At 43.0% G+C, this 9,816-nt stretch overlaps 1 protein-coding gene across 1 annotated transcript in view; it reads right to left on the reverse strand.

The window, feature by feature from the left end:
* The window catches only part of LOC124028822 (DENN domain-containing protein 2D-like), a 32,517-nt gene extending 23,057 nt beyond the window's left edge, over nt 1–9,460 (reverse strand). The window contains exons 1-2 of the mRNA XM_046340760.1: nt 9,050–9,460; nt 3,129–3,227 (exon numbers count right to left, since the gene is read on the reverse strand). Of these exons, the coding sequence (XP_046196716.1) occupies nt 3,129–3,219 (91 nt within the window). The 5' untranslated portion in view covers nt 3,220–3,227; nt 9,050–9,460. The remainder of the gene's footprint in view (nt 1–3,128; nt 3,228–9,049) is intronic.
* Nucleotides 9,461–9,816: the final 356 nt, after the last annotated feature.

Below are 9,816 nucleotides of genomic sequence, written 5' to 3' on the forward strand. Positions count from 1 at the left end.
GTCACTGGCATACCTAATGACCTAACACAATAGAACCAGTAAGGCTAGATGGTCACTGGCACACCTAATGACCTAACACAATAGAACCAGTAAGGCTAGATGGTCACTGGCATACCTAATGACCTAACACAATAGAACCAGTAAGGCTAGATGGTCACTGGCACACCTAATGACCTAACACACTGGCATAATAGATGGTCACTGGCACACCTAATGACCTAACACAATAGAACCAGTAAGGCTATGGTCACTGGCACACCTAATGACCTAACACAATAGAACCAGTAAGGCTACATGGTCACTGGCACACCTAATGACCTGGCAACCAGTAAGGCTAGATGGTCACTGGTCAATGACCTGGAACCACTACCACTGAATGACCTAACACAATAGAACCAGTAAGGCTAGATGGTCACTGGCATACACCTGCCACAATAGAACCAGTAAGGCTAGATGACCTAACACAATAGAACCAGTAAGGCTAGATGGTCACTGGCACACCTAATGACCTAACACAATAGAACCAGTAAGGCTAGATGGTCACTGGCACACCTAATGACCTGCCACAATAGAACCAGTAAGGCTACATGGTCACTGGCACACCTAATGACCTGCCACAATAGAACCAGTAAGGCTACATGGTCACTGGCACACCTAATGACCTAACACAATAGAACCAGTAAGGCTAGATGGTCACTGGCACACCTAATGACCTAACACAATAGAACCAGTAAGGCTAGATGGTCACTGGCACACCTAATGACCTGCCACAATAGAACCAGTAACAATAGAACCAGTAAGGCTACATGGTCACTGGCACAATGATCTGCCAAATAGAACCAGTAAGGCTACACAATAGAACCAGTAAGGCTACATGGTCACTGGCATACCTAATGATCTGCCACAATAGAACCAGTAAGGCTAGATGGTCACTGACACCTAATGACCTGCAATAGAACCAGTAAGGCTAGATGGTCACTGACATACCTAATGACCTGCAATAGAACCAGTAAGGCTAGTTGGTCACTGACACACCTAATGACCTGACACAATAGAACCAGTAAGGCTAGATGGTCACTGACATGACCTGCCACAATAGAACCAGTAAGGCTAGTTGGTCACTGGCATACCTAATGACCTGACACAATAGAACCAGTAAGGCTACATGGTCACTGGCACACCTAATGACCTGACACAATAGAACCAGTAAGGCTAGATGGTCACTGGCATACCTAATGACCTGCCACAATAGAACCAGTAAGGCTAGATGGTCACTGGCACCCTAATGACCTGCCACAATAGAACCAGTAAGGGTCTGGCACACCTAATGACACTGACACACCTAATGACCTGACACAATAGAACCAGTAAGGCTAGATGGTCACTGACATACCTAATGACCTAAGGCTAATGACCTGACCACAATGGTCAGAACCAGTAAGGCTAGATGGTCACTGGTCACTGGCATACCTAATGACCTGCCACAATAGAACCAGTAAGGCTAGATGGTCACTGACCTAATGACCTGCCACAATAGAACCAGTAAGGCTACATGGTCACTGACACACCTAATGACCTGCCACACAATAGAACCAGTAAGGCTACATGGTCACTGACACACCTAATGACCTGACACAATAGAACCAGTAAGGCTAACCTGACACAATAGAACCAGTAAGGCTACATGACTGGCACACCTAATGACCTGACACAATAGAACCAGTAAGGCTACATGGTCACTGGTCACAATAGACACTACCACTGAAATGACCTGCCACAATAGAACCAGTAATGACCTGACACAATAGAACCAGTAAGGCTAGATGGTCACTGGCATACCTAATGACCTGCCACAATAGAACCAGTAAGGCTAGATGGTCACATGGTCACCAGTAAGACATACCTAATGACCTGCCACAATAGAACCAGTAAGTAATGGTCACTGGCACACCTAATGACCTGTAGAACCAGTAAGGCTACATGGTCACTGGCACCCTAATGATCTGCCACAATAGAACCAGTAAGGCTACATGGTCACTGACACACCTAATGACCTAACACAATAGAACCAGTAAGGCTAGATGGTCACTGACATACCTAATGATCTGCCACAATAGAACCAGTAAGGCTACATGGTCACTGGCACACCTAATGACCTGCCACAATAGAACCAGTAAGGCTAGTTGGTCACTGACACCTAATGACCTGCCAATAGAACCAGTGACTGCACACTGACACACCTAATGACCTGCCACAATAGAACCAGTAAGGCTACATGGTCACTGACACACCTAATGACCTGACACATTAGAACCAGTAAGAACCAGTAAATAGAACCAGTAAGGCTACATGGTCACTGACATACCTAATGACCTGACCTGCACAATAGAACCAGTAAGGCTACATGGTCACTGGCATACCTAATGATGCTAGAACCACAATAGAACCAGTAAGGCTACATGGTCACTGGACATAGAACCAGTAATGATCTGACCTGACACAATAGAACCAGTAAGGCTACATGGTCACTGACATACCTAATGACCTGACACAATAGAACCAGTAAGGCTACATGGTCACTGACACACCTAATGATCTGCCACAATAGAACTAGTAACGCTAGATGATCACTGACACACCTAATGACCTGACACAATAGATGATTTGCACTGTCAAATACCACCAGCTGTATTTTACTAAACAATGTCTATTTGAGAAAAATGTCCAGCATGGTCAAGCATCAGGCTGGTTCTCTCAAATCAGAATTCCTCACATATCTCCAGAATAAGTGAATTTAGGAAAATGTGCCTGTTTCATAAGTGTTTATAAGAGGTGTCCTTTGTTTTATGAATCCAATGGGTTTGCCTGAGTGAGAGGGGAACAAAGCAGTCGAGGCCAAATCTTTGTATGCTTGACAGGCATGTTTAGTTCATGACCAGCCTGATTCATGCTTGCCTCTTACTGTCTGTTTGCTTAGAGTTCTGTGTTCAACCTTTTCCAATAATGTATAATTTGTGTTCTATACACACACTTGGGATCAGTTCCATTTGAACCCATAGCCATTTTCCCTAACCCCAAGTCACTATAGGCCCAAAATGGAACGGACCCACTCTATACAAGACACTCACGGTCTCTGTGGAACTTCTCCTGGAGGGACGAGAACATGGTCGTGAACAGTTTCATTGGCCCATGGTCCCCCGCATCACGCTCATTGGACATCTTGGCACCTGCAGAGGAAGGAAGAGCAGGGGCGTGAAGGACTGATAAGAGGATAGAAAGTAGCATGTTAACATGGTAGAAAGCTCCTTGAGTTACTTTCACTTATCCTTATGGTTAGAAAGAAAAGGTTGGAGGGGATTATTCAGTGATTATTCTCATGTTAGAGATTGATAGTAGGAAAAATGACCCTCACTTCAAGTTTGACTTCCCTTTTCTGTTGAACTCAGACAATAGTTAAGGGACAGGATGTTGACATCAGGAAATTGACCAATAGGTCATTAATGAGAATGTGTCATCTTTTGTTGATGCCCTCTACACAGACCAGAGGTTTAAAACTACATGAGAGAGAGTGGAAGAGAAGAGGTGAAGGAGACAAAGGGAGAGAAATAGAGAAACATTTGGTTGACAGATTGAGTATGTGAGAGAGAGAGAGAGAGAGAGAGAGAGAGAACTCCCATCTTGAAAGTAGGTAAGAAAGACTGCTTAAACGTGTGTTGAAAGATCAAGCACAACACTTCCCACTTATTCAGCCCCTAAACCACAAGCCTTCAAATCAATTAAGCCAGGACAAAAATGTGGATAAGAGTTAATATGTCACATGCTGTAATTCAACATTCACAGTGTATCATACCAATATATGATAGCAATCTGGAATGGCATTTATTCTGTAGAGGTTGGATCTATATCAAGCCTGACAGTATAGTGGGGGTAAACAGGAGTCATTTCAGGTGAAGTTGCACAAGTCTTATGACCAGCTTTCCATGACAACAAATCACAGTGGATCACAGTGGATCAAACTCACTAAAAGTGGCACTAATAAAGCCTCTCTTGAAAAAGCCAAACCTTGACCCAGAAAATATAAAAAACTATCGGCCTATATCGAATCTTCCATTCCTCTCAAAAATTTTAGAAAAGGCTGTTGCGCAGCAACTCACTGCTTCCCTGAAGACAAACAATGTATACAAAATGCTTCAGTCTGGTTTTAGACCCCATCATAGCACTGAGACGGCACTTGTGAAGGTGGTAAATGACATTTTAATGGCATCGGACCGAGGCTCTGCATCTGTCCACGTGCTCCTAGACCTTAGTGCTGCTTTTGATACCATAGATCACCACATTCTTTTGGAGAGATTGGAAACCCAAATTGGTCTACACGGACATGTTCTGGCCTGGTTTAGATCTTATCTGTCGGAAAGATATCAGTTTGTCTCTGTGAATGGTTTGTCCTCTGACAAATCAACTGTAAATTTCGGTGTTCCTCAAGGTTCCGTTTTAGGACCACTATTGTTTTCACTATATATTTTACCTCTTGGGGATGTTATTCGAAAACATAATGTTAACTTTCACTGCTATGCGGATGACACACAGCTCTACATTTCAATGAAACATTGTGAAGCCCCAAAATTGCCCTCACTAGAAGCATGTGTTTCAGACATAAGGAAGTGGATGGCTGCAAACTTTCTACTATTAAACTCTGACAAAACAGAGATGCTTGTTCTAGGTCCCAAGAAACAAAGAGATCTTCTGTTGAATCTGACAATTAATCTTAATGGTTGTACAGTCGTCTCAAATAAAACTGTGAAGGACCTCTGCGTTACTCTGGACCCTGATCTCTCTTTTGAAGAACATATCAAGACCATTTCGAGGACAGCTTTTTTCCATCTACGTAATATTGCAAAACTCAGAAACTTTCTGTCCAAAAATGATGCAGAAAAATTAATCCATGCTTTTGTCACTTCTAGGTTAGACTACTGCAATGCTCTACTTTCCGGCTACCCGGATAAAGCACTAAATAAACTTCAGTTAATGCTAAATACGGCTGCTAGAATCCTGACTAGAACCCCCCAAAAATTGATCATATTACTCCAGTGCTAGCCTCTCTACACTGGCTTCCTGTCAAAGCAAGGGCTGATTTCAAGGTTTTACTGCTAACCTACAAAGCATTACATGGGCTTGCTCCTACCTCTCTCTCTAATTTGGTCATGCCGTACATACCTACACGTACGCTACGGTCACAAGACGCAGGCCTCCTAATTGTCCCTAGAATTTCTAAGCAAACAGCTGGAGGCAGGGCTTTCTCCTATAGAGCTCCATTTTTATGGAACGGTCTGCCTACCCATGTCAGAGACGCAAACTCGGTCTCAACCTTTAAGTCTTTACTGAAGACTCATCTCTTCAGTGGGTCATATGATTGAGTGTAGTCTGGCCCAGGAGTGGGAAGGTGAACGGAAAGGCTCTGGAGCAACGAACCGCCCTTGCTGTCTCTGCCTGGCCAGTTCCCCTCTTTCCACTGGGATTCTCTGCCTCTAACCCTATTACAGGGGCTGAGTCACTGGCTTACTGGGGCTCTCTCATGCCGTCCCTGCAGGGGGTGCGTCACCTGAGTGGGTTGATTCACTGTTGTGGTCATCCTGTCTGGGTTGGCGCCCGCCCGTCCCCCCCTCCCCTTGGGTTGTGCCGTGGCGGAGATCTTTGTGGGCTATACTCAGCCTTGTCTCAGGATGGTAAGTTGGTGGTTGAAGATATCCCTCTAGTGGTGTGCGGGCTGTGCTTTGGCAAAGTGGGTGGGGTTATATCCTTCCTGTTTGGCCATGTCCGGGGGTTAAGTGACTGTCCCACTGGATGTCATAAGGTGAATGCACCAATTTGTAAGTCGCTCTGGATAAGAGCGTCTGCTAAATGACTTAAATGTAAATGTAAATATAATAAATAATAATAATAAATAATAATATGGGGGGGGTGTCCTCGAATGGGGCCACAGTGTCTCCTGAACCCTCCTGTCTCAGCCTCCAGTATTTATGCTGCAGTGGTTTGTGTCGGGGGGCTAGGGTCAGTTTGTTATATCTGGAGTACTTCTCCTGTCCTATTCGGTGTCCTGTGTGAATCTAAGTGTGCGTTCTCTAATTCTCTCCTTCTTTCTTTCTTTCTCTCTCTCTCTGAGGACCTGAGCCCTAGGACCATGCCCCAGGACTACCTGACATGACTCCTTCTTGCTGTCCCCAGTCCACCTGGCCATGCTGCTGCTCCAGTTTCAACTGTTCTGCCTTACTATTATTTGACCATGCTGGTCATTTATGAACATTTGAACATCTTGGCCATGTTCTGTTATAATCTCCACCCGGCACAGCCAGAAGAGGACTGGCCACCCTACATATGCTCTCTCTAATTCCCTCTTTCTTTCTCTCTCTCTCTCTGAGGACCTGAGCCCAAGGACCGTGCCCCAGGACGACCTGACATGATGACTCCTTGCTGTCCCCAGTCCACCTGACTGTGCTGCCGCTCCAGTTTCAACTGTTCTGCCTTGTTATTATTCGACCATGCTGGTCATTTATGAACATTTGAACATCTTGGCCATGTTCTGTTATAATCTCCACCCGGCACAGCCAGAAGAGGACTGGCCACCCCACATAGCCTGATTCCTCTCTAGGTTTCTTCCTAGGTTTTGGCCTTTCTAGGGAACTTTTCCTAGCCACCGTGCTTCTACACCTGCATTGCTTGCTGTTTGGGGTTTTAGGCTGGGTTTCTGTACAGCACTTTGAGATATCAGCTGATGTACGAAGGGCTATATAAATAAAATGTGAAAAATTTGATTGAATTTGATCTGAAAGATTTGGATAGGTATTAGCACAGCCCTTTTGGTAAGGTATGGTAATAGCTCTGATCATCTGAGTTGGATCACTAATCCCTACAAGCCTATGTGGATTGCACTACTATAATATTATTTGTGTGTATTTAATGTACCGTCTAATGTATTGTGATTGTACACTAATGCCAGACATCTGAAATTGTCTCTGGAACATCCAGTTCTATTCTACAGAAGTGACGAAGGCAATTTCTTTCCAGCCAGCTGTCACTGAACCAGTAGCACCAGATTGGTGAGTTTTGTTTTTCAAAGTTCTTGCTCTGACACACTTATGTAACCATTTGCACATAGTCCCTAAGTTCAATATAAAAAAAGTGTGTTAGTAAGAAAGACTAAACAGTCAGATCCTGTAACAGACAGCCATCTAGAATGGCGTAGTTAGGGAAGATGGTTTCTTACTGTCGTCAACAACAGCCATACTTTTACTCATAGGTATCTGAGTAGCCCTGGATTGATTGCTTAAATCTGTGAGCGCTTCAGTAAGATTGAAACGTGTAGATGAACTTCAGACTGTAAAACAAGCTTACTTTACGGTTTTGATTTTTCAGTATTTGATGAGGCGACATTCTGCCTTCTCCCTACAGTTCTCAGCCATTACCGTCACCCAAGATGGGCTCATGTGAACTACAATCCTGACGCTGTGTTTTAAGGGTTAGAAACGTCAATAATCATCATTTGCAATATGGCTTTCGAAACATATGGCCCTCATCTTGCATCAGAAAGAATGAATCCGTGAATAAACTGATACAGTAAGTCTTGCACAGAGCCAGACAGCTATGGGTGCCTCCATCTGATGAAAGTACACTTCTGCTATATACTTCCCGAGTCACGCTTTCGCAGATGTTCGGAGCAGGATAATTAGCACAGTGGTCACCTCGTCTTCCATAAACAAGCACTGTTACATGGAGATATGGCTGTGTGCGAACACTAACCCTACCAAGGCGTGTATCAATTTAACCTTTCATTTTTTTGAAAATTATTTCTCGTTGAAATGAAAGTGAATGTCCTCATGCTTCCAAAAGTGGGAAGCGACACGTGTTAATATTCAGATTGAGCATAGGGGCTGTTGAAGCAGAAATCCATGAGGTCAAACAATTCCAAATGATAAACCTTACTCCCTGGCTGGAGCTAAGAGTAGAGAATCTTCCTTCAGAGCCTCTAAGACAACAAAATGGGCCAAACAGGAGTGACTGAAAGATGACACACGGAAGTGAAAAGGTTTCTAGTAAGTAACAAATGAGAGTTGGCCTTAATGCCATTGAGATTTTAACTGTGGAGATCTACACTTCTGCTTTAATATTTCACCATCAGTCTCACAGACATCTCATTATCCCTGTCTGACATAATGCCTTGACAAAATATTCACACCCCTTGACATCCTGAATTTAAACGGGTTCAATTGAGATCGTCACAGTCCTATATACGATACCCCATAATGTCAAAGTCTAATTATTATTTATTTAACAAATGTATTCAAAATGAAAAGCTGAAATATCTTAAGTCAATATGTATTCAACCCTTGTTATGGCCTAAAAAAGTTCAGGAGTAAAAATGCACTTAACAAGTCACATAAAATCCTAGAGGAACACCTGGTGCACTCTGCTTTCCAACACTGGGAGCCAAATTCACCTTTCAGGAGGTCAATAACCTAAAAACACAAGGCCAAATATACACTGGAGTTGCTTACCAAGACAACATTGTATGTTCCTGAGGCCTACTTACAGTTGACTTAAATGGGCATAAATCTTTGGCAAGGCTTGAAAATGGCTGTCTAGCAATGTTCAACCACCAACTTGACAGAACTTGAACAATTTAAAAAAGAATAATGTGCAAGTATTGTACAATCCCTGTGTGCAAAGCTTTGAGTTACCCATTTTCAATAGCCATTTACAAAGCACAGCATATACAGTATACAGGTGGAACTATATGCCATTTACAAAGCACAGCATATACAGTATACAGGTGGAACTATATGCCATTGCCAACAGTTAGAGCAATGTTGAGTAGTTGAGAAGAGCCTACTATTGTAACCATTGAAAATCAATACATGCTGATGTGAAAGGTGTATGTGTCTAACAAGCAGATCATATGTACAGTTTTCATTAAACAAACAAAAAGAATGAAACTTAGATATACACAACCATTAAAGAAAGAAAAAGAAAAACTGTATCAATGACAAATACTCACTTTCCGCTGAATAATTAAATCAGTTGCTTAAAGTTCCCAAAACGTTTTAGTCGCTGTTCAATATCTGCAGTCTTTCACACCACATAAACAAGCAAGCAGCCCGTCGGTCAAATGCCTTCTTAACTAACTACCCCCGCACACATGCAATCGATTTCCAGGAACCGTTTCTATTCCGCTCAGTGCTAGATGTGCCGCATTTTGCAGATGAACACTTGTGGAAGACAGCTAAACACTGGGCTCTCTTTATTCAGAGACTTTCATTTACAACACAGTTCCTTTGATGTGTAGCGTGAGTAGATTAGTTAAATTAGTTGATAGAATATAACCGTACGCAGGTTATCGAGACGACAATAAAACTAATTTGACAGATACCATGGCCCACGTCAGATGTGTGACCAAAGGGGACACCGACACGCCCTTTTGAAAAAGGTTTCTTAAAGCCTATTGAAGGGCGCGTTGTCTAATTAATTTAAAGAGGTTGGTCTGCTTTAGAGAATATGGAAATAATGGATAGTATTATTTCGCCTATCCATGTTTCCTCTAGGCTCTCATATGGTGATGTATTAAGCTAACTAATGTATATTCTCACACTGCACTAGAGACTGACATTCGTACATATTAACCATACTCTCTTTCCTTATTGGAAAAAATATCAGAATTGGGCTGCCTGTGTAAACGCAGCCATAGTGTCACGACTGATTTCTCACGTCTATGCTCTCATATTATCTGACATTAATACAACAGTCAACAAGCAGGCTATGTTTCTC

This window comes from Oncorhynchus gorbuscha, linkage group LG03 (genome assembly GCF_021184085.1).
Source record: "Oncorhynchus gorbuscha isolate QuinsamMale2020 ecotype Even-year linkage group LG03, OgorEven_v1.0, whole genome shotgun sequence".
In the NCBI taxonomy this organism is placed as follows: Eukaryota; Metazoa; Chordata; class Actinopteri; order Salmoniformes; family Salmonidae; genus Oncorhynchus; species Oncorhynchus gorbuscha.